Below are 25,585 nucleotides of genomic sequence, written 5' to 3'. Positions count from 1 at the left end.
AATAATGTACCCATTTAACGTAACTGATCCCTTGGGATTTCCATTGTTCACAGCTATTGCATCTTGTATTAGTAAATGCTTATTTTGTCATTGAATCTATGGCTGAATTACTGCAGCCATCCCCTCCACCCACACGCCTGCCCCTCATAAAGAAGCCTTGCATGATATGAATTCAACAGCTTCCACACAGATTTGAGCATTACAGAAAGATTATAATTTAATAACATTCAACCCAGGCAGAAATCCAATGTAAGAACAAAATACTGTGGATGCTGGAAACATGAAAAATGTTGAGCCAATCATTTAGGACTGAGATGAGGAGAAATTACTTCACTCAAAGGGCTGTGAATCTTTGGAATTCTCTATCACAGAAGTTTGCAGATGTTTCATCATTGAATTTGTTTAAGGCTGGGATAGACAAATTTTTGGTCTCTTGGGGAATCAAGGAATAGGGAGTGGGCAGAGAAATGGAGTTGAAGCCATGATCGTATTGAGTGGCAGATCAGGCTCAACAGTCTACTCCTGTTCCTATTTGTTGTGTTCTTGTTCCTGTGAAATAAAAACAGAAAATATTGCAAATAGTCAGCAACCCTGGTGACATCTGTGGAGAGAAAAACAAAGTTAATGAGTGCAATTTAACGCCCACCCCCTGGTGGTGAGTTTGGTGGTGGAGGGACATTTAATCAGGAGGGAGGATGTGGAGTGGGAACCCCACTGCCTTTCTGCCTCCTTTCAGTTTAGTCCATGGCAGGAGGTGCACTTAAGGGTATCATCCTGTCACTGCTGGTATTCAACCAACGGCAGACCACTGAGTCCCAATGTAGGGAGCCTGAAAAGCCCGTCAGATTTGCTTGCAGGCTTCTGTGGGGGTCCTTTGTTCAAAGGCACTCTGTACCTAATAAAGGGACCCACTGAGAGCATCCTACCTGCCCTTTCTTCTGCTCCCCTCCCTCCCCTCCATCCTGTGACCCCCCCCCCCACCCCCCGAACAACCCCTATCCCACTCTCGCTCACCTGTGGCCTGAGTCTCCCATCAGTCCTCGACCTCTGGCGGGTGCATTACTGGCAACAGCGACTGCTCCTGATGGCAGTGATGGACAATGGAGACCTGTGGACCTCTGGTTGGCCAGCTGCTCTTGGAGGAGGAAATTTCCGCCCCTGGGGTCCTAAATCCCAAGGAAGGCCCACACTGGCCAATTAAGTGCCTGATGGGTAGGCTTTCACAAATGGAGATGATGCAGGGCTCCTGCTGCTTCTCCAGCTGGCGGGTGAGACCCCCATCACTAACATTAAACTCTGTCCAAAATTCCAGGTCAATGACCTTTCATCAGAATCAATATGTCACATTTGACCTAAAATTAATACCCCAGATTTTGCAATAATAATGTTGGAAAAACTGTCAGCTATGGCTGTCATTACTCCTCTGAAGCCAACAGCAAAAGTAATTTTATATGTTTATATAATTTTTTGAATGTCAGATTCCTCCTTTATGATAAAGTTTGCATATTCTAAAAACATTTTTACATAGTTTTACAATGTTTTTACATCTACCTTAATTGCATGCAGATGTCCCAATTATTTCTTTTGCTACCTATAAAAATTCAAAATTAATAGAGAAGGTATTCAGTGGTTTCTACTTTCTAGATTGCTCTCTATGAGAATACTTCAATGTGCATGGCTGCTTACCTGCGTGATGACATCACTGCTGCTGGATGCCGAGAGATTCCCTTAACATGGTGCCAGATTCAAACTGACACTGTGGAAGGGAAAATTTATGCCACAGAGATGGCTGGATCTTTGTGGGCAGTTTTCTTAGAGATCAGTTCCTCATGCTGTTGTTTCACCACTGACTGCGAAATCCAGTCCATAAATTTTGATGTGTTTTCTTCATTTTGTTTTGAAGATATTTGAGAGGCTTGCACAACGAACTGATGTAACAGAAATAAGATTGGAGAAAAAATATTCACATTTAGCACTTTGAGTAGAATTTTACATGGCCCCACACTACCAGCTAGGTCTTACATGCAGGAGGTTGCTTATTAGGAAATCACAAGCAAATTGTCCAAGATCTTCCATTCATGAATGTAAAATTGCATACAGTTCACACATAATTTTCAAATAAGTTACCCCCAGCTTATGAGGCCCCTCCAATGTGGTGCAGCCTTGGGAAATTGCACCTTTCTTCTTATATAAAATATTTCCTATGGCAATCATTTTCTTTGAGAAAACGGTACGGTTTACTTCTAATACCAAGGGTACATTTTCAAATTTAATTCTATCAGTCATTTTTCATTCTAACCCATCGTCTATGTTCCTGTAGTATTTTGCCTTCACCTAGTGCTTATTTTTTTTGGATAATTTTTCTTACAGGTAGATGCTGAACCTCTCTTCCTTTTCAGAATCTGTATCTCTCTAAGGAGAAAGGAGCAAAGATGACTTTATTTAGAACCATAGAACCATAGAAAAGTTACAGCGCAGAAGGAGGCCATTCGGCCCATCTTGTCCATGCCAGCCTGAGGACACCCAGGTGCCCTTTCTAATCCCACCTTCCTGCACCCGGCCCATAACCCTGCAGCTTACAGCACTTTAGGTGCGGATCCAGATACTTTTTAAAAGAGTTTAAAGTTTCTGCCTCTACCACCAACTTGGGCAGTGAATTCCAGACACCCACTATCCTCTGCATAAAAAAGTTCTTCCTCATGTCCCCCCTACACCTTCTGCCGCTTATCTTGAATCTATGTCCCCTGGTTCTAGAATTCTCCATCAAGGGAAACAATTTTATCCTGTCCACTCTATCTATTCCTCTCATAATTTTGTACACCTCAATCGAGTCACCTCTCAGCCTTCTTTGTTCTAAGGAAAATAACCCCACCTATCCAATCTCTCCTCATAGCTACACTTTTCTAACCCTGGCAACATTCCTGTAAACCTCCTCTGCACTCTCTCCAGAGCTATTACGTCCTTCCTGTAATGTGGTGACCAGAACGGCACACAATACTCCAGTTGTGGCCTCACCAGTGTTTTATACAATTCCAACATTATATCCTTACTTTTATATTCTATACCTCTGCCAATGAAGGAGAGCATTCCATATGCCTTCTTTACAACCTTGTCTACTTGAACTGCTGCCTTCAGGGACCTGTGTACTTGTACGCCAAGATCTCTCACTTCATCTACCCCTCTTAGTATATTCCCATTTATTTTGTAATTCCTGTAACTGTTTGACCTCCCTAAATGTATGACCTCACACTTCTCTATGTTAAAATCCATCTGCCACTTTACCGCCCACTCCACCAACCCATCTATATCGTTTTGGAGATTATGGCTATCCTCTACACTATCCACTACTCAGCCAATCTTTGTGTCATCTGCAAATTTCCCAATCGTGCCCCCCACGTTCACGTCCAAATCGTTAATATATAACACAAACAGCAAGGGTCCCAACACCGGGCCCTGTGGAACATCACTTGAGACAACTTTTCATTCGCAAGGGCATCCATCGACCATTACCCTTTATCTCAGCATGACACATATTTCACATATTTACACACCAATCACCTTATATTAGTGTGTATATTTATATATATATATATATTCTATTTATATTGGAGAACAATAATGTTTTCAATGATATGTGGGGGTACAAACTTTTTCAATAAACATTATGTATTCTAAAATACATAGACCATAAGACCATAAGACATAGGAGCAGAAATTAGGCCATTCGGCCCATCGAGTCTGCTCCGCCATTCAATCATGGCTGATAAGTTTCTCAACCCCATTCTCCCTCCTTCTCCCTGTAACCTTTGATCCCCTTACCAATCAAGAACCTATCTATCTCGGTCTTAAATACACTCAATGACCTGGCCTCCACAGCCTTCTGTGGCAATGAATTCCATAGATTCACCACTCTCTGGCTAAAGAAGTTTCTCTTCATCTCTGTTCTAAAAGGTCTTCCCTTTACGCTGGGGCTGTGCCCTCGGCTCCTAGTCTCTCCTACTAATGGAAACATCTTCCCCACGTCCACTCTATCCAGGCCTTTCAGTATTCTGTAAGTTTCAATCAGATCCCCCCTCATCATTCTAAACTCCATCGAGTATAGACCCAGAGTCCTCAAACGTTCCTCATATGTTAAGCCTTTCATCCCTGGGATCATTCTCGTGAACCTCCTCTGGACCCTCTCCAGGGCCAGAACAGCCTTCCTGAGATACGGGGCCCAAAATTGCTCACAATATTCTAAATGTGGTCTGACCAGAGCCTTATAAAGCCTCAGCAGCACATCCCTGCTTTTATATTCTAGTCCTCTCGAAATAAATGCCAACATTGCATTTGCCTTCCTAACTACCGCGTCAACCTGCAAGTTAGCCTTAAGAGAATCCTGGACTAGGACTCCCAAGTCCCTTTGCACTCCAGATTTCTGAATTCTCTCCCCATTTAGAAAATAGTCTATGCCTCTATTCTTCCTACCAAAGTGCATGACCTCGCACTTTCCCACGTTGTATTCCATCTGCCACTTCTTTGCCCATTCTCCTAACCTGTCCAAATCCTTCTGCAGCCTCCTCGCCTCCTCAATACTACCTGTCCCTCCACCTATCTTTGTATAATCTGCAAACTTAGCCAGACTGCCCTCAGTTCCTTCATCTAGATCATTAATGTATAAAGTGAAAAGTTGTGATCCCAACACTGACCCCTGCGGAACTCCACTAGTCACCGGCCGCCATCCTGAGAAGGACCCCCTTATCCCCACTCCCTACCTCCTGCCAGACAGCCAATCTTCTATCCTTGCTAGTACCTTGCCTCTAACACATGGGCTCTTATCTTACTGAGCAAGCCTCCTGTGCAGCACCTTGTCAAAGGCCTTCTGGAAGTCCAAGTAGATAACATCCATTGGCTCTCTTTTGTCTAACCTACTCGTTACCTCCTCAAAGAATTCTAACAGATTTGTCAGGCATGACCTCCCCTTGATGAAACCATGCTGACTTTGCCTGATTTTACCAAGCACTTCTAAGTATTCTGAAATCTCATCCTTAATAATGGACTCTAAAATCTTACCAATGACCGAGGTCAGGCTAATCGGCCTGTAATTTCCTGTCTTTTTCCTCACTCCCTTCTTAAACAGGGGGGTTACATTAGCGATTTTTCAGTCCTCTGGGGCCCTCCCTGACTCCAGTGATTCCTGAAAGATCGCCACTAACACCTCCACTATCTCTTCAGCTATCTCCTTCAGAACTCTGGGGTGTAATCCATCTGGTCCAGGTGATTTATCCACCTTCAGACCTTTTAGTTTTCCTAGCACCTTCTCCTTGGTAATGGCCACCATACTCACCTCTGCCCCCCGACTCTCTTGAACTTTGGGGATGTCACTCGTGTCTTCCACTGTGAAGACTGACGCAAAGTACCTATTCAGTTCCTCCGCCATTTCTTTGTTCCCCACTACTTCTTCTCCAGCGGCCCAATGTCCACTTTTGCCTCTCTCTTACTCTTTATATATCTAAAAAATCTCTTGCAATCTTCTTTTATATTACTGGCTAGTTTACCCTCATATTTAGCCATAATATTTATTATACACTGCAGTTTTTCAACTCTCAAGAGATACATTTAGGCCAGGGTTTTCCGACCCCGCCATGGGGGATGCAGTAGTTCAGCCAAAAGTCCATTCACTTTTGGCGGGCCCAGAAGATCCTGGCAACGGGCTGGGCTGAAAATCTCTGCCCTTAGTTTCTTTCCTTTTTTACTATACAAAATATAAGCTAACAGTAAATAGCCTAATTATTATCTTTTTAGATTTTGGTGCTTTTGGTTGAGAATAGCCGATCAATGAAAATCAGTTGATCCTAACTTACTCACTGCTAGCACTTTGTTGATTCTTTGAAATTTGCCTGCCCATTTAGCTTGGTAATGCCAGACTTGGCCTGAAATAAACCCACTTTTTAATTTGACTCTGCAGTTGAGGGAAGCTGAATATGTTCCCCATTGATGACATTAACAAGCAAATACCAGCTGTTATCTCATTTATTGCCCATGTTTCTTAAACATGTACTTGAAGAGAAAGGCTCCCTCAAACCAATGGTAAACAAAGTGAATAGTCTTTTAGGCTTTCTACTGATATGAAACTCTCTTTGTTCAGCTGCACCTTTTCCTTTCAAATTGCCACAGCGGAAAATACAGCCCTAAGATACATGCGCATCAACAGAATCTTGAGATTCTATTAAATCTTTTGTGCATGCAGCTGTTTTGTGCACCTTTGTCTAATTTCTATGTTCTGTCATTTTAACTTTTTGTACTGCTAGCTGCTACACTGAAGCTACCATGCTGTACTCACGGCAGTCAACTCTAGATGATATAGATGATATTCCTAAAACAAGTGAGCGTGCTCGACCTAGGCTTCGTAAAATGTGCAGCGTTGATATGTCCTCCTCATCGGTTGAAAGTTGCAGTATAGTGTCAAGGTGCCTTATTCATGCATGCTTAATTTCAATAGTTAATAAAATATATTTATTATATACATATATATAATATTATATATGTGTTTGTATAGTGTGTGCTGGCATGATTCCTACTTTTAAATGCAGGCTTCTACTTTGCAAAATGTAGGAACACTACAAGTTACTTGATCCTGGATAGTGTAAACTTAATGTTAGAAAATGGTTATCAATGATGCTGAAGTAATGTGTCCAAGTCCCACATCATTCAGATCTACATAGACCTTTCTGTGTGTGCTACTTAACCTGCAGACTACACTTAGAATTGCAGAAAATTACACAAGAGTCGAATCTAGACCCAATTGATCCATGTCAGTGTTCATACAACACACAAGCCCCCTCCTACTCTAATTCCCTCTTCCCAATCTGCCTCCATATCCCTCTATTCCTTTCTACCTCAAATATGCATCAAGCCTCCCAGCAAATGCATCAATACTAACTACTTCAGCCACTTATGTGGCAGCGAGTTCTGCATTCTTGTGTGAAGAATGTCTTCCTACATTCGTTATTTGATTATCTTATGTGTATGCCCCATTGTTCTGGACTCCCCCAGAAGTTGAATCAATTTCTCCATATCCACAGTATCAAACCCTTTCATCGTTTTAAAGTACACTGTCAGGTCACCACTCAGTCTTCTCTTTTACAGAGAAAAGAGTACTAGCCGCCCAATCTTTCCCAGTAGTTGTATCCTCCAATCTGTTAATATCTTTGTAAATCCTTTTACCTTCACTTTCTCCAATATTTCAATTTTCTTTAGCATTGAGACTAGGGAGAGACAGTGTTGTCATGTTACTTGACTAATAATCCAGAGACCCAGGCTAATACCCTGGGTATATGGGTTCAAATCCCACCATGGCAGCTGGTAGAATTTGAATTCAGTTAATAAATCTGGAATATAAAGCTAGTCTCAGTAATGGTGACCATGGAACTATCATCAATTGTTGTAAAAACCCATTTGATTCACTAATGTCCTTTAGGGAGGGAAATCTGCCATCCTTACCTAGTCTGGCCTATATGTGACTCCAGATCCACAGCAGTGTGGTTGACTCTTAACTGCCCTCTGAAATGACCTAGTAAGGTCAGTTCAAGGGCAATTAGGGATGGGCAACAAATGCTGGCCTTGCCAGCAATGCCCACATCCCATTAAAAAAAACTATATTGTAACACCAAATGAAACATCTATATGAATGTAACATTTCACCACTTGTCTACATTGTGGACTGTGAATTTGTACCAGCAGATAATTGAAGTTTAATTAAGATTCTAGAAAATATTGCACAAAGAATATTTAAAACAAGGGAATATTTTTTAGTCCATTCTAATTGCTTTTAATTATGTGCTGGTTTGGATTGTTTTCTGCAACATCTTAGTTGGTGTGAGAACATGCATGATTCCAATAACTAACTTCCAAAGACCCTCAATCATTAATATCTTGTAGACTCAGAATAAAATGAATGTTTAACAACTAATAATAACATACTTCTCCAAAACCATTAATAATGGCTGTGTTCTATAAGGGCCCCTGCTTGAATGCACACTTGAACAGCTGAACCAGAATCTCTAGAATATGGATTTGCATGCACATTTTCTTGGGGATTTCTGTTTTGGTTGTAAAACAAAAAAAATCTTTTTGATAATTTGTACTATGATAAGATAGTTACAATTTTGAGGGAGGGGAAAAGAACTTTCATTGCTTGAGTAAGTAATGTACATTTTGTGGTTTAACACTAAAGGCGTGCAAATAAGGAAGGTCTAAAATTATGTTGCTGGCCTGCTCTGAATTAGTTGGTCTCGGTGAGGCTGTGGTGGAGATGCTACCACTGATTGTTGTGCCTTGAGATTGGAGAAAAAAAGCAAGGGTTTTTTCTTCTGCTTGCTGCCTGCTGGAAAGTGTGTGCATGTTGATTGAGAATTGAATAGGACCCATTGTGATGTCTTTCATTATTAAGTAACCTGTTAACACTTAATGCCTAAGTTTACATGTCAAGAATGGTCACTTTGGAATGGTACTGGAGGGCTACCAGTTCCAGAGAAATTGTGCCATATAGTGAAAAAGGGAGCAAAAAGATTTTTTTAAATGTTCAATTCTGATGAATAGAGTGCAACACAAAATTGATTAAAACAATATATGTGTGATATTTTATCTTTTTGACCCTACACAGGTTTTGTTATGTTTCCACATTTTAATACCATTTGACAGACAAGCTTGGGCTCATGTATAAAGATGTCAGCAATCTTGGCATGTGGGTTGAATATGCGCATGAAGCTGGTGCTAAATATACAATGAATCTTTTCCTAGTCAAAGCTATCAAAATCAGTTGCAACTTAATGCTTAAATAATAATGGAAATTCCAAAAATTTTGAATGGGAAAAGGTTAAAGATCTAAAATCTCTTTGAGAGGAAGAATGATTGGCTCCAAACTGAATCTTATCAAAGTGAACATTTTTTTTTCTTAGTGAGCCAACACAATGCACAATGTTGTATTCACGTCAAGGAACCACAGATACAATTGAAGAAGTGGAAGATGAGCAGGATGAAGGAGCAACAGTTCCTGTATGCACAACAAATACCATGACTGAGGAAGTTCCCCCTTCATATAGCAAAGCTGTTAGCCTTGATCGCCTATCCTTTAGTTCAGATTCAGCTGGTGAAAAACACCTCATGGCACTTACACCAGATAGCAGAATGGATCTAGTGGAAGATACTATCTTTCCAAATTTAAGCCATGAACTAACAGCAAGTGAACTACTTCTTAACAAGTAAGGTGAAATTTTAAGTTACATATCTGTTTTTATTTCATTGAGTTAGTATACATCTTTAATGTGATTCCAATATCTTACATTTCAGAATGTTTTATGATGAAGAGTTAGAAAAGTCAGAAAAATTCTACGAAGCCCAGCCTCGAGCTCTACTTCTATTCTTTGCTCTATATAATACCTTGGTAGCTCGTTCGGAAATGTTGTGTTTCTTTGTTATTATACTGAACCACATGGTTTCAGCTTCAATGATTACTCTGGTACTTCCTGTCCTCATCTTCCTCTGGGCTATGCTGTCTGTTCCCAGGCCAAGCAAACGCTTCTGGATGACAGCCATTGTGTATACTGAGGTATGTTGAATCTTTGGGGTTTTATAATTTAATTTACCATTATAGTGGCTAAACATAGTTTTACAATAATGAACTAAATTCTATGAATTGAATACATAGTCTAGGCCAAAATTACAGTGTGAATGCATTGGTGAAGGTAATGCTGGTCATCTTATCTGCTGTTTGTGGGACCTTGCTGTTGTGTTTTCCTACAAAAGCATATTTGATTATACTTCAAATGTAAATCCGTTGGTCTCATTTTTGATACCTTAAGAGTGTGAAAGGTTTTTCGAAATGAAAGAGCTTTCTTAAAAAATATTTACTTGAACCAATTCTATCTTGTCTCTAACAACCTGAAAATTCCACGGCCTCATCCATGTCTTTGATACCTGGAAACTCAACTATTCGGAATGCTCTCCTAGCTGACCTCCCACCTCCACCATTTGTTGTCCATATCCTAACTTACTCCAAGTTATTTTCATGCATCAGCCCTCGGCTTGCTGATTTACAATGCCCCAATTTTAAAATGTTTAGCTTTATTTTCAAATTCCTCCATGGCTTTTCCTTTCCCTACCTCTGAACCTTCTCCAGCCCTACAGCCCTCAGAAATCTATACTGTCCTCTACTTCTGGCCTGTTGCACATCCACTATTTTCACTCACCATTGGCAGTCATGCCTTCAGCTGCCTTGGCCCTAAGCTCTGGAATTTCTTCTCTCCTCCTTTAAGCACTCATTAAAACCTATCTCATTGACTAAGCTTGTTGTCACTTGTCCTAATATCACCTTCTGTGGCTCACTGTCAAATTTTGTTTGCTAATGCACCTGCAAAGCGCCTTGGAACACTTTTCTAGATTAACGATGCTTCTTCCCATATATGACACCTTGCAACTTTACAAATCTGAGTCCAAGTTGGACAATCAAGTCACAGCACAAAGTGGTGAACCGTCTGATCCAGGTGACCACAGTCACATGCAGGCTGTCCTTGATATTCCATTTTTGAAGGAAGTGTGATGTCCTTGCATGGAGAGTATGGAAACTGTTGAGTGTAGTTCACTGTTTTCGAGGGAAGTTGAACCCTGGAGGCTCTACTGTCAGATTACTCACTCTTTGTTGGCAATATTGATGTCAGCCCAGAGGTTGCGTAACTTGTCCTTTTTGTCAAAACCTGTAATGCTCAAAATGGATCCTATTTCAATGCATGTTGTTATTGGTGTACCCCACTTGGCCTAGGCACATTTAAGTCATGAGATATGTATTATTCACTAGGCTGCCTACCCTCTATGCTTCACAAACTTCAGCTAGTCAGAATGATGGGGCCCTTAGCCTTTGCAACACATCTTTTTCCTATCAAATTGGTTGCATGTAGCTGGACATGCCAAAATTTCCAATAACCAATTCTAACTATTAAGAATCAAAAACAGAAAATGCTGGAAAAACTCAGCAGAGTTTCTCTCTCCAAAGATGCTGCTAGACTTGCTGAGTTTTTCCAGCGTTTTCTGTTTTTGTTTCAGATTTCCAGTATCCACAGTATTTTCATATTCACATGATTTTTTAAAAATACTTTGTTAAAAGTTTGTTTAGATCAAATCTGCATGTAGAAAGTGTGCTTCATCTCTTAAGAAGGCTATTGGAATGCTATCCTTTATTACAAGAGGAATTGAACATAAAAGTAAGGATGTCATGCTTCAATTATACAGGGCATTGGCGAGACCACATCTCAAATATTCTGTGCAGTTTTGGTCTCCTTATTTAAGGAAGGATGTAAATGCGTTGGAGGTGGTTCAGAGGAGGTCTATTAGATTGGTACTTGGAATGAGTTGGTTGTCTTATGAGGAAAGATTAGACAGACTGGGCTTGTTTCCACTGGCGTTGAGTCTACTTGATTAAGTATCCAAGATCCTGAATGGTATTGACAAGGTGGACGTGGAAAGGATGTTTCCTCTGTGGGTGAGTCCAGAACGAGGGGCCACTGTTTTAAAATTAGGGGTTGCCCTTTTAGGACAGAGATGAGGAGAAACTTTTTCTCTCAGAACATTGTGCAACTTTGGAACTCTCTGCCTCCAACGGCAGTGGAAGCAGGGTCATTGAATATTTTTAAGACAGAGATAGATAGATTCTTGTTAGGTAAGGGAATCAAAGGTTATCGGGGGTAGATGGGAATGTGGAATTTAAAACGCAAACAGATCAGCCATGACCTTATTGAATGGCTGCAGCTTCAAGGGGCCAAATGGCCTACTTCTGCTCCTATTTTGTATGTTCGTATGTGCTTAAATTAATATCTAAAACATTAATATTGCATACATCTGTTGCATCATTAAAAAATTTCAGTCATATTGAGTGTATTTTACTGGAGTTTTACTGACATTCTAGTTTAAAGCCAGGAAGATGGAGTCCAAAATGATTCCAGAAGGTTCAGGTCTCATGAACTTACAATGCAGTTCGGATAAAAGCTATAAAAATTCCAATCACCTAAGTATGGGCAACAAGAGCAAAAAGGTTATGATAGATTTGTACATGACTAGAGTTAGACTACTCTGTTTAGGTTTTAGGCACCCCATAAGAGAAAGACAATTAAAGGCATAGGTTGCATATAGTATAAATTCGCCAGGATGATATCAGGAATAAGAAATTATAATTATGAGGATAAATTTAAGATACATTGGAATAGTCAAGGCTAAATGGAAATTTAATTTTTTTTTTTAACTATGCAGTTTTGTTTGGTCAAGTTGGTGAGTTAGCGACATGAGTTCATCAGTGAAAATTGCCACTCCGAGAGTCAGAAGTGAAGATAGTCAAGAGTTCATTACACAGAAGTCTGTTACCAGATAGGATGCTTTACCAAAAAGAGTAGTTGAGGCAGGGATTATTCTTCTTTCAAGAGCAGAAAAAACATTTGAAGCAAAGGAAGTTGACAAGAGAACAGGACAGTGAGATTCATTTTAGATTGTTCTTACAAAGAGCCAGCACAGATATGATGGGCTGAATAGCCTCTTTCTATGCTTTCAACTTCAATGGTTTCATGAAAAGCAGCCTCATATCCTTTGGTGAGTTTGACCAGAATTCTGATGTATAAGACTTTGATTCAGTACAAGCAAACCCTACTTCCCTGATTCATTTATTCCTCATGAAGTAAAATCTTAACTGTGGATGCCTGGAATACAGACTTGTGCTCAATTATTAAAACAAAATTCTGGCCCTTTTCTATATTTCCCAATGTACTAGTATTGTTTTAATTTCTTTGAATTAGACCAAGTGATAATACAAATGTGGCTGCTATGCAAAACTACCGTGTTTTATCTTCCTACAGGTAACAATTGTGATCAAGTACTTTTTCCAGTTTGGATTTTTCCCATGGAATGAAAATTTGAGTATAAGTCGAGAAAAACCTGAATTTCCCCCAAATATAATTGGAATTGAGAAGAAGGAAGGCTATGTGCATTATGACCTCATACAGCTGCTGGCACTGTTCTTTCACCGATCCATTTTAAAGGTAATAAGCTGTCATTTCCCTTCCTGAAGGAAAGGCATGCTGTCCCTCCAGCATCTCTGTGCACTCTTGTACAGGAGGTTGGAAAATGTTTTGATGTAAGATATGAAAAAGCAGATGTACAATATGTCATAAAATATAATACGCGGAAAAATCAGGTATCTGGATTGTATATTTACAGTAAAAATGATGTCAGTAATCCATATAGATGGACGTTCAACATTTCAGTTTTGCTAAGACAAATTGGATTGTGCCGTAACAGACAAACCCAGTTGAAAATCCACCTACTGCATAGTTCAGGGGCATTGACTGTGTGTAATTGACCCACTCACCCTCACTCATCTACCCTCATTCACTCACTCAATCAGCTATACTCAGACCCTCACTCACTCACCCACCCTCACTCACTCAAACCCTCTCACTCATACACCCTCACTCACTCACCTACCCTCACACACTCACTCACACCCACACAGACTCACTCTCACCCAGCCACCCTCTTGCCCATCCATCCTCACTCTTACCCACCCACCCTTACTCTTACTCACTCACTAAATTGGGGAAATGGGCGATGGCTAGGTGCAATGAGAGCAAAAGAGAAAGCTGGAGCGAGGCCTGAGGCCCAGTGACGCTTGAACACGGGTGCCCGCTAAGGGGAGCAGCAAGAATCAGAGGAAAGTGCCAAGGTCTGTGGGAAAATACCGGACGCTGAGGGAAAGCACCAGGAGCTGGGGGAAAGCACCGAGAGATGATGGAATGTGGTGGAAGCTGGGGAAGAGCACCGGGAGCTGAGGGAAAGCAGCAGGATCTGGGAGAAAGAGGTCGGAAGCCATTTTGAAGTGGGGGTGGAAAGTGGCTGGAGCCGGTGTTTGCTGTTCCTCCAATCACAGCATGTTTCTCTCCCATGTTTGCTGCTAATAGGCTCACTGGTGATTAGAGGAACAACCTTGAACCTCACTGACCCGTCTTACCAGTATTTTGAATAATCGCTCCGGGAGCCACATAGAGGGCTCCGCAGGCCACAATGTAGCCCGTGGGCCACAGATTGGACAAACCTGATGTAAAGGATGCTGCCCCCCAAACTACCAACCCAACACAGAAATTAAATGCAGGCACATACATCCACATGCAATGGGACCAGGTTTCTGCTTTGAGCACAATCAGCAATAAGTTGCACTACTTATGATAAATATTTTCTCTCAAGTTTCCAATCAAACTCATTTGCATTTTACTGAATGCGAGGACTGGATTTCACGCAAGTTTTTGTGTTCCTGCATCCCCATATAAAAGTCAGCCTCCTCAACCCGCAGCCATTTAAAATCCATTAATTTGGTTGAAACTGGCCTTCCACCCGCATCTGAGGAGGATGTCCTGCCTTCAAGAGCAGCTGGCCAGTAAAATGGCCAGCAGCTGTCTGGTTCCAGCAGCGCCATCGGGAGCAGTGGTCACTGCTGGGACTGCAGCCATCCTGAAGAAGGCAAGCTGCGAGCCGAGACTTTAAGATAGGTCTGGGGCTTACCGGAGCCAGGCTGGCAAGCCCTGGTTGCGGGCGTGGGGGGCTGGGGGGTGCGGTGGGGGTAAGGAAAATGAGGGCATGCAAGACCTGGGGCTGGGGCCTCCAATGGGCACAAGGGTCCCAAAAATGTGCCATCCACTTCCTTCACTTGATGGGCCATCCGACCAACCAGGGAAACCTGCCAGGCTGAATGCTTGGCGTGGGCCTCCCTGTTGCAGATAAATCACAATGGCGGCAGGAAGAGGCCTTAAGTACCATTAATTGGTCACTCACGGGCCTCAATTGGCCCATGGGCAGGTGGGTCTCTTGATGCCTCCCTGCTGCTGGGTAAATTATGGTGGGAGATAGGTAGGCACCAGGAACAGTGCTGCTGGTATGACATCCAATTTTACAGAGTCACCCCTCAGCCTTCCAACCCAGCTCTAGGGAGCTGTAAAATCCAGCCATAAAGTCCTCTGTGAACCCATGAATTTGAGCAGTATTTTGAAACACAATTATTTTTTTAAAACTTGCTTTAAAGCATGTTCCTTGATGTAACTTGTGCAGTTAGAGCTGAAAATGAGTTCATCATAAAAACAAATATTTTAATCAGAGGGCCTAGCTGGTCCACCGCTCATGATTTTAAATAGCTGAAAATGACTTTAAACAATATATAGCATAATTTCATAGTCACATCGGTGTACAGTAATCAGCTCCTTATAAATTCTAAAAAGTTATATTCAGGAGCTTTTAAAATGTTATTATTAGTATCTTATGCTTAATTCAAATAAAAAAGCTTAATTTTTGCACTTACTTGGAGGCCTGTAAATGAGCACAATTCGTACAAACTTGCAATTGTTACAATCAGACCCCGGGTGAGGTCCCCCAATTTGTTATGATCCTGGACGAGGTACCCCAAATTGTTATACTCCTGGGTGAGGAGGGATGAACTGTCTCCCCTTCTTTATTCAACACCTTTAGTGGTAGCAACAAGGTTAGCTTAAAGAGGATCCCTTCCCTCATGGATACCTTTGTACTTATGGTTAACATGTATTTATGTTTTATAAGGAGCCAATTTAACCAGGCTTTTTTTGAGCCTAAGAAAGAGTGAGTTTATTAGTTACTAAATGTAGAAAAAAATAATAAAAACACAACACACATACGCACAGATTAGAAACGAGAAATTGAGTCCAGAAATAAAAGTTAAAAAGCTATACGAATCAGTCTTTTGGCTTGTCCGTGAGGAGTAGATGGCACCATTGCGGCTATTAAGCTAGGTGATTCCAGTAGAGCTGACTTTGGCAGTTGAGCAGTGGATTTGGAGATTCTTGGTTCTATAGGTTGGCTGAAAGGATTTGTCCTGTTTCCTTTTCCTTTTGTGACTTGCTTCCAGAGAGAGAGGGGATGCCTAGTTGATGTTCTTCAGTTGTGACCTTCACAGCACATCCTCGTACACCAGGCTTGTAACATCAAAACTGGCACACAGAACTAGGGTTGCAGTTGGCTTTTTTAAACCCCTTTCCTTGTGTATTCCTGGAAGGGAAAGAACAAACTTGTCTTTCGCCCATATCTGTTTTCTTTTCAACTCAGTTCATGTTCACAGTCTGGGTTATAACTCAACAGGAGGTGGTTTTGCCTGAGGTGGTAATAATTTTCCATTATCTCCATAACCACAGGAGATTTCAGTTCAGTTTGTATTGTATCTTTCCTTTGAAGTGCCTCTGTCTGAAGTAGGGTGAGTCACACCTTTTAGGTGTGACATTCCGTTCTCCCTAAACTAGTTGGTCAAGTAATCCACATAGGAGTTTTCCTATCTTACAGTGGTTATCTTACAGTCTCAGCCAGCTTTTGCTTGCATGCCCTTTTAAAAAAACATGTCTTATTTAAAAGTTCAGTATGCCTGTAAGTAATTCAGGGATATGGTCTGTGGTCATGACACAATTATGATTAATTTGATCTGGGTGTGGCCAATCTTGTACATTGATGCCTTGTATAATGATGAATTAGTGGTCATGCACCACATTCAATAATAATTAAAATTTAATTAAAAAACATATACATGTGCAATCTGCCTGACAAATTGAGCCAATTGATTTTGTTAATTCAGTTGAAGAACTGAACTGAGGCCTTATCATTCGATTTATCACCTTTGCAATATATTCACCAGCAGTTAACAAAATATTATTGTGTTAATTATTGTACTGGTTACAACTACATGCTTCATTCATTTTGAAATCTTATTCTAGTGCCATGGTTTATGGGACGAGGATGATAAGAATGAAAATACTTCCACTAAAGACGACATGGAAGAAGATCATCTGAATGAATCTCAGAGAAAGAACTCTCTAGGTTCTTTGAAATCAATTAATTTGCAAGCATCTATGGATTCTATACATGTTCATTTTCCAGAACAGACAGCAGCCAGAAGATTGAGTTCAACAGGTTCACAGATCTCAAATCGATCGTCACATAGGTCACAAAGAGGTAAGATTTTTAGATATTTGAGGCATGAGAAAAAATGTATTAAGTTTTGAGAGTGCTAAAACTTCTTAATATTTGGAAAAAAATCTCATAACGACTATCATGTGACTTTTGCTGCTGCATAAAACCTATGTTAATGCCTCATTTTAAGAGACATATCACTGAGTAGTGAAGACAACATTAACTAATGCAGTGAATTTCCAATATTGTTACATTTAGCTTATTCACCAACAAATGTAACAGTGATAGAGGGCTAATGTTACAGTGCCGTAACATTAAACAAGATTTTCACCAATATAGTTGGAGAAACTTTCATATTGAATTGTTTGAAATAGAATCACTGTTAAGAAAAAATTCTAGTGATGAATATCATTGTTTCATGTTGCCAAGGGTGTAAAACCTTGGATAATTGAATTCAGTTTAACGGGGCCATTTTATGCTTCTGCAAAGTAACAATAACAGAAAAATTGTATGCAAAACCAGTTGCTGCATTAAACGCAATATTAAAGGGTGGTGGAACTCTGTTTTTAAGGCCAAGTATAATTTTGTTTTAAGAGCATTGAAGCTGACATTAGTCTATAGCAGGAAGTACCGTTGGGCAAAATGGGTCTTCCAGCTATAAGTCTGGCCTGATTTTATCCCATACCAATTTGCAGAGGTGTGACAAATATAGTACTGCATGAGTTGTTTTGTTTTATTCTTTCATAGGCTGTGGGCATCGCTGACAAGGCCAGCGTTTGTTGTCCATCCCTAATTGCCCTGAGAAGGTGGTGGGGAGCACCTTCTTGAACCGCTGCATATGGTGTAGTTACACTCAGTGCTGTTAGGAAGGGAATTCCAGGATTTTGATCCAATAACAGTGAAGGAACAGCGATATAGTTCCAAGTCAGGATGTTGTGTGGCTTGCATGCATCTGATAGGTAGTAGAGGCCCCGTGTTTGGAAGGTGCTTTGGTGAGCTGCTGCATTGCATCTTGTATATAGTAGACACTGCTGCCACTGAGAGTCGGTGGTGGAGGGAGTGACAGTTTAGGTTCGTGCATGGGGATCAAGCAGGCTGTTTTATCATGGATATGTCGAGCTTATTGAGTGTTGTTGGAGCCACAGTCATCCAGGCAAGTGGAGAGTATTCCATCACATTCTTGACTTGTGCCTTGTAGATGGTGGACAGGGTTTGGGGAGTCAGGAGGTGAGTTAATCTCTGCAGAATTCCCAGCCTTTGACCTGCTCTTGTAGCCTCAGTGTTATATGGCTAGTTCATATAGTTTCTGCTCAATGTGGGGCCAGGAAAATTAGAGTAGCATTTTACCATTCCCTTGAGGGGGAGAGGGAGTGTGAGATATTATCATCATAGATCATTTTTAAAAAAGGAAACTACTGAGAGTGCTCCATTGCTGTTTTTCTAATGGCAGTCACTTGAGTCAGCAGGCCTTGGGCAGCCAGTATGTGGTAAGCTTTTATCTTAAATTTTTGTCTCATCTTTCACCATGGTTGGAAAATGAAAATTGTCCACAGTGTAACCAAAATGGATGGATAGGTTGGAAACCTATCTCTGTTAATTGTTAAGGATCTGACTCAGTCTTCCTTCTTCAATACCCATACCCACTGAAAATTAAGTGCAATCTGCTCACAGTTTTCCATCCATGAAATGAATGGATGAAGAAATGGGCAGCTTGTGTCTGCATTTGTACCTGAGTGAGGAAGAGGAAACCTTGAGCCATCTATCTTTGATGAGGTTGATTCAGTTGTTACTGACTACAAAATAGTCAGTTAGAGACGTCACAGCAAAGGAAGGCCCAATATTTCTTTCACTTTGAGTCCTAGAACTTAAAGAAAAAGAAAGAAAATCTTGCATTTATTGCTTGCCTTTCATGTGATCTAGGGGCTGAATAATATTGGATGGGGGGGAGGTAAGCAGACAGCTCGCTACTCCCCCACCCCTCCCCCCCCATCCCTAACACTGAACCCCCTAAAAGCAAAGTCAGTATGCAGCTAACCTGCTCCACACCGGCCTGCCTCACAGCCATAATGTGCTGTGGGCAGGCTAAACAAGGACCGAGTGGGACTTTCACCTACCACTGGGGTTGGCTGGCAGCTCTATCAGTCCCAGCAGCACCAAGAGCACAGTGGCCGCTGCAGGTACTATCAGGGGAAGAGCAAAAAGGTCCAAGGATCTCTTGAACCAGGTAAGTCCAGGGTCTTGGACATGGGGGGGAGGTTTGGGCAGGTCAGGATCGGGCACGGGGTAGGGTGCGGGAGGGGTGGATCTAAGGCTGCAGGTGGGTAGGAAGAAAGTGAGGGGATTCCATCCTCTTGGGGCCACCCCATGGTCTGCAAAAGGCAGCTCCCAAAGCTAGAACCCCTATTCCTTCCTGCCCTTTGACACAGTTATTTTAAAAATTGGGCTGTCCACTCTCGCAAAACATTTCATGGGGTGGGCAGCATATTATTAGGGTCAGTTGGCTTGATAACAAGTTTAATTGTCCCTTGATTACCTAATTAAATATGACAGGCAGGTTGTCGATTTTGGCACCCACCCTCCACCTGTCCCTCTGTTTTGAGTGGCTTAGTGATATCATTCAGCGAAAATATATGATTATTTTCCTCTTGAAGGGGAAGGCGTTATTAGTGGAAGCACAGGCCTTTTTTTTTATCATGCAAAGGTCATTCAACTGTGTAAATATTGATAATGCTGATTTCTTATGACTGATCTTCATAACTAAATGCTTTGTTGCAACACTAAGCAACTGTTTAATCAAAATGAATGCTTTTTTTTCTCCATTTTCATACAGGCAGTATAAGCACCCGAAACAGTAGTAGTCGGAAAGGAAGTGGATCACTCAGTGTCCAACCAAAGAGTAAAATGGAGCTTTTATTGGAAAAATTAAGAGAACAAATGATCACAGCAAAAGCCATTGTCATTGCAAAGTAAGTGATATAATTCAGATTTCAGAAAATATTCATTCATACAGCATGCCAGGGTAGTTATAAAAAATTCTGGCATTTTATTAAAGACGCAACACATTTGTGGAAGGAGTGGTGCTGTAAAATTTTAGAACCATGTCTTTTTCATCTGAGTACCTTGAGTTTGAATCCAGGCTAGGGAAATGTATGGAATTTTCTTTCTATCATGATTCTTTTGCAAAGGGATGTGAATCCACAGCAGAAAACAGCTCTCAGTTCAATATTAATGCTGCTAGTTTGCTAATTTACTTAGACGAGCAATATTGGTGTTTTTTTCTGGGAAAAGGTATATGAGTACTGTGAGGTGTATTATTCTGATTTTAGGGTAATTCTTGGGACAAGTTGAAGAATTCTAAAGTTTCTTGGGATCATTTAATGTTAGTGTTCAATACAAGAGGAAAACATTTTTCATTTTTCGACACTGTTACTCTCATATTAATAGGGGAAAACTCACTGTTATGACCACAGCCAATGTTAATTGCTGCACAAACCAAATTCGAGAGGGAAACTTGGCTTACAGGCCATACCCTTTTTTTTTGTATTCTGAAAATGAGAAGGGAGCGCAATGATCTCAGCAGTAAGAAGTCCAGTTACACTTTTGGGATTGTAAAAATTAAAAGTAAATGTTTTATTGACAAGAATAAAAAAAACTTAAACACACAAATTTACAGATACACAGTGAAATTTAGCCTTACAAGAAAGACTCACTGCTTGGTTAGACCCACAAGTAAACACCTTCCAGGTGACACTCCTTTATAGATGTTTAACTATAAAAAATCCAGTAATATTACCCAAGGCAAACTGCCGTAGCTTCAATAAAGTCATACCACATAACTCTCTTCCACTCTGCTGTGAAAATCCAAACTTCAGAATAAAACTGCCTTTTGCAGCCCAAGACTTTTCTGGCTTAACTGGATGGTTGATTCAAACTGCATTCTCTCTCAGCCACAGCTCCAGCTATAGTTCCAGTTGCTACATCTCACAGCTGTAGCTCAACAACCCAACACCTCAAACAGCTACAGCATCCATCATCACCGCCACACCGCACCCCCCCACCCCCCTGCCCCCTGCAAGCTCTCCACAGTAACTTAGTAACACACTAACCTTTTTCCCTTTCATCTCAGGTCCCATTGTTTTTCACGCCTCTTTGAAACTCAAATCCTTCCAAAGATAAGATCTTTCATGTTTTCAACTTGTCTTTGCTTTCGGGTCAATAAAATAAAATATCCCCCCTTTATTTACATATGGAACTCCTGCAAGATGTATACATGTTTCTTGGCACCTCTGACTTCCCTTTGATATTCAAACAAAACTCTCAACTTATCTAAAAATGTAAATGGTAGATCTAACCTATTCACTTGTACCTCAAACCTAACACCTCTATTCTTTTCACGTTTGAAACCCTCCAGACAACCTGTCCCCTATTAATCTCTGCATCTCTGCCCAGCTTAATTAAATCAGACACACACAGCCTTTTTCACAGAATAACACAATATTCTCCCACAGTATTTAAACAAAACATCCATTTCTCACACACACCATAACATGAGAAGGAAAATGTTCTGTGGCAACTTTGCACAGCTGGCAGCATGGCAGAACTTCCATGCTCTGTTTTACATTAACCAAGCCCCCAGTAAAGGATAATTTAAATAATTGAGGCCTGAAGGTAAAGATCTGCCTCATTTTTTGTGATTTTTCCTGGAACAATAGAGCAACAGCAATCAATCTTTTTACAATGAATTACCAATTGATTGTTGAGTGTTGGGGTATTCACTAAATCCAACAGAACCTATACCTCTTCTCAGCAGCTTGCAGACACAGGATTTCCAAAGTAGCTCAGTAAAACCTGCAAATTGATGGTGGAACATTTTCAAATGTTGACAGAAGAAGTATCTGCTTCTCCCAACCCATTAAAATTGGATTGCTAATATTTTGTGAACAGGCAGATACAAGTTCCAACTTGTTTTGTGACCTTCCTTGCCCTGTATATTTGTGCTAGGCAGATTGTGCAATTTGTGTGCTAAACATATGAATAAGACAGATTTGATATGATTAGATATCATAGTATTGGTCAGGATTTTATAGCCCAGAAACAGACAGGAATGGAGGCAGAGGGGGATGTACCGGGTCAATTGGCATTATAATAAGCCTAATTGATTCTTAAGTTCTTATTTAAATATGGCCAGTGGGCTGCTGATTTTGGCTGATTTGGTGCCCACCCTCCCTTCACATTATGGGGGTGAGCTCAGGGTTGGGCAGGCCCCCAATTTCATCATGCAGGGCCTTAATTTTACAAGTGTCTGACAGCAAGCCATATGGGGATGCCACTTGCATTCCCAAAATTAACAACGGAGAGCCACTTGAGCTTGTGAAGGAGGAAATCAAACTCAATTTTATGGAACCCTCCATATTTTACAGAAAGTGCACTGGAAAGACATGGGGTTGGGAGCCTTGGCATCTTTTAAAGGGTGGCAATGGAACAGCAGCTGTTGTTATTGCTGAATTTGGCAGCTGCGCAGTGAAGCTATTTACTTTCTTTCCTAGAAAGAAAAGCAGCCATTGATTTGGGCTGAAACCCACTTGAGGAGATTGTATTCCTGGCAAGGAAAGGGGTCTGAGAGGCAGGAGGGACTGGGCAACGGTTCTGCATCTACTGGAAGGGCATCCCAGTCAGAGAGGTGCAGGCACATGGATCGGGACAGCAGCAACCTCCTGGTTACATGCCGGGACAATCTCATGAAGGGTAAAAGGCAGAAGAGCACAGAGGGGATCGCAAGCAGACATCTGCATGGAGACAAAGGCACCCTGTGGCCAGGTTCTCCAGACAAAGGCTGAACTACCTCCAGATGGTGGAGCTGCAGTATCACTGGAGACTATGCCTGTTCCAATATCCCATGACTGATCTGTGTGTCATGATGGTGGTGGAGGTGAGCTCCGGTCATCTTGTTGGTCATCTGATGTCACTGGCTCTCAAGGTCACTGTGGCCCTGAATTTCTGTGCCTTGGGTTCATTCCAGGGACATATGGGAGACATATGTAGCATCTCCCAATCAACCACACATCACTGCGTCAAGGCAATAACAGATGCCCTCTTTAGGATGACCAACACTGACTGCATAAAGTTCTGAACTGATGCAGACAGTCAGGTCGTGAGAGCCAGAGGACTTGGTTGCCATTGCTGGATTCCACCAGGTGGCCATCAAGTTTTCCACAGATCAACCAATGACCTTCAATAACTGGAAGGGATTTTATTCCCGTAATTTGCAAATTGTCTGTGACCGCAGCCAGCAAATCCTTGAGGGGTGTGCCAATTTCTCTGGGAGCAGCCACAAAGAATACATTCTCCAGCACTTCCAGTGACATTGTTATATAAGATGGAATCATCTCAGATTGGTGCTAAGTTAATGACGTTTTACCCGTCAGCTGCATTGGCAGCTTCTCATGCCATATCGTCCCAAATCTGGCGCATTAATTATGCATTCCCGGGAAACATGCCGTTTTAATGACGGGTGGGCTCTCATTCACCCATCATGCCATCACCTCGTCGCTTCATTACAGGGGGCGCCATATTTAAAGTGTAGCCGTGCACACACCTCTCAGTGCTTCCAACCCAGGACTGCTGCATAGAAGACAGGATGGCCCCGAAAGACAAAAAGAAAGCAGCCCCCCGGTTTAGACATGCATCCCTCAAGTGCCTTTTGGATGCTGTGGATGCCCATCATGATGTCCTCTACCCCGCTCAGGCTGCAGGAGGGGCAGCTGCATCAACAATCCAGAATGGGAGGCAGTGACAGCGGTAGTCAGCGCCAATGCCCTGCAAAAGAGGACAGTCACTCAGTGCTGCAAGAGGATAAGTGGTGTCATCCATTCCGCCAGGATAATTCACTCTTCTCATCACTCTCAACTCATACACTCACAAACCCATCACACATCCATAGGGATCTCACCCCTCAAGGGACAACATCACTAACTCTCACACACACCCTCACATCTCCATCAGGCTCATATCCTCTCGAGCTTGCGTCCTCATCCCATCCATGGCTCCGCTTACTGCACAAACATTCAATGCAGTGCCATGTGTCCTGCCCACACTCTCTCCATCTGATTCCACGCAGGAGTTGTCCATCTGAGCTGACCTGTATCTCCACCCACCCAGTGATCACACTTCTATGCAGCACCTGATCACGCCCACCACGACTCCCGTTTCAATTTTGATTTAGACAGCATGGTTATGATTCAGCTTTTCGTGCACTGCCCCATCTTTTCCCCTCACCCAATCACCCATTTCCTTTCCCCCATCACTGTTGACCCCGCCTGCCATCACCTTCCACTTCCCCTCCATGACTTACCAGCCACATCCCTTTTCCTTCTGGGATGTTGAGGTGAATATGCACATTGCTTTCTTTCCTGAAAATACCACCCCCATCCACATTAACATCCCCAACCACCTCCTTCCCACGCCCAGGACCCATGTCTGCCTCCGAGTCCCCACCAACCACCCTCGCCGTCCCTTCTATCGCTACCATCGAACCCTCACCTTCCCACCCTACCACCTCACTCTGCCCTCGGTCATTTTCACTCTTCCCTTGTTCCATACCCACCCTCAGTTCGCTCTCCAGGAGGCAGTCATGGACTCATCAGAGCACTCCCTTGCACATTCAGCTGGACCTATTCCCGCCCCCCCAAACTCCTTCCTTTCCCCACCTCCCCCAGACTCCTCCCCTTATCGTCCTTCCCCCCCGGACTCCACCCCCATTTAGTCCTTCCCCCTTCCTGACTCCTTCAGGCACCCTCACTTCTTTAGCCATCCTTAATCCTTGCCCCTCCTGACTCTTTCCTCCAGCCTTATTTCTTCCCCCAGCCTTACTTCTTCCCCCAGAATCACTCCTTCCCTCTTCCTGACACCTTCAGACACCCTTACTTCTTGCTCCACCCTTACTTCTTCTTCCAGCCTTGCTCCCTCCCCTTTCCACACTCCTTCCTCTCCCCAGACTCTCTCCCCTCTCTGCACTCCTTCCCCCCTCTGAACTCCTCTTACACCTTCCACCCCTCTTAGCATAAGACGTAGGAGCAGAAGTAGGCTATTCGGCCCATCGAGCCTGCTCTGTCATTCAATGAGAACCTGGCTGATCTGATAATCCTCAACTCCACTTTCCTGCCTTTTTCCCATAACTTTTGATTCCCTTACTGATTAAAAATCTGCCTATCTCAGCCTCAAATATACTGAACTACCCAGCCTCTACAGCCCTCTGCGGTAAAGAATTCCACAGATTCAGTACCCTCTGAGAGAAGAAATTCCTCCTCATCTCTGTCTCAAATGGGTGACCCCTTACTCTGAGATTATGACCTCTGGTCCTATGCTCTCCTACAAGGGGAAACAACCTCTCAGCACTTACCCTGTCAAGCCCCCTAAGAATCTTATATGTTTCAATAAGGTTGCCTCTCATTCTTCTAAACTCCAATGAGTACAGGCCCGACCTACTCAGCCTCTCCTCTTAAGAAAATCCCTCCATCCCCAGGATCAACCTAGTGAACCATCTCTTGACTGCCTCCAATGCCAGTATATCTTTCCTTAGATAAGGGGACCAAAA

The 25,585-nt window shown here is 42.2% G+C and overlaps 1 protein-coding gene across 1 annotated transcript in view; it reads left to right on the top strand.

Moving 5' to 3' along the window:
• The window catches only part of LOC144679989 (piezo-type mechanosensitive ion channel component 2-like), a 1,019,816-nt gene that overhangs the window by 901,221 nt on the left and 93,010 nt on the right, over positions 1–25,585 (top strand). The window contains exons 38-42 of the mRNA XM_078541050.1: positions 8,940–9,242; positions 9,331–9,589; positions 12,876–13,058; positions 16,797–17,034; positions 19,823–19,958. Coding sequence (XP_078397176.1) covers positions 8,940–9,242; positions 9,331–9,589; positions 12,876–13,058; positions 16,797–17,034; positions 19,823–19,958 — 1,119 coding nt within the window. The remainder of the gene's footprint in view (positions 1–8,939; positions 9,243–9,330; positions 9,590–12,875; positions 13,059–16,796; positions 17,035–19,822; positions 19,959–25,585) is intronic.

This window comes from Cetorhinus maximus, chromosome 4 (assembly GCF_964194155.1).
Source record: "Cetorhinus maximus chromosome 4, sCetMax3.hap1.1, whole genome shotgun sequence".
In the NCBI taxonomy this organism is placed as follows: domain Eukaryota; kingdom Metazoa; phylum Chordata; class Chondrichthyes; order Lamniformes; family Cetorhinidae; genus Cetorhinus; species Cetorhinus maximus.
Note: the sequence above shows the minus strand (reverse complement) of the source record. Positions and strands in the feature narration are given on the sequence as shown.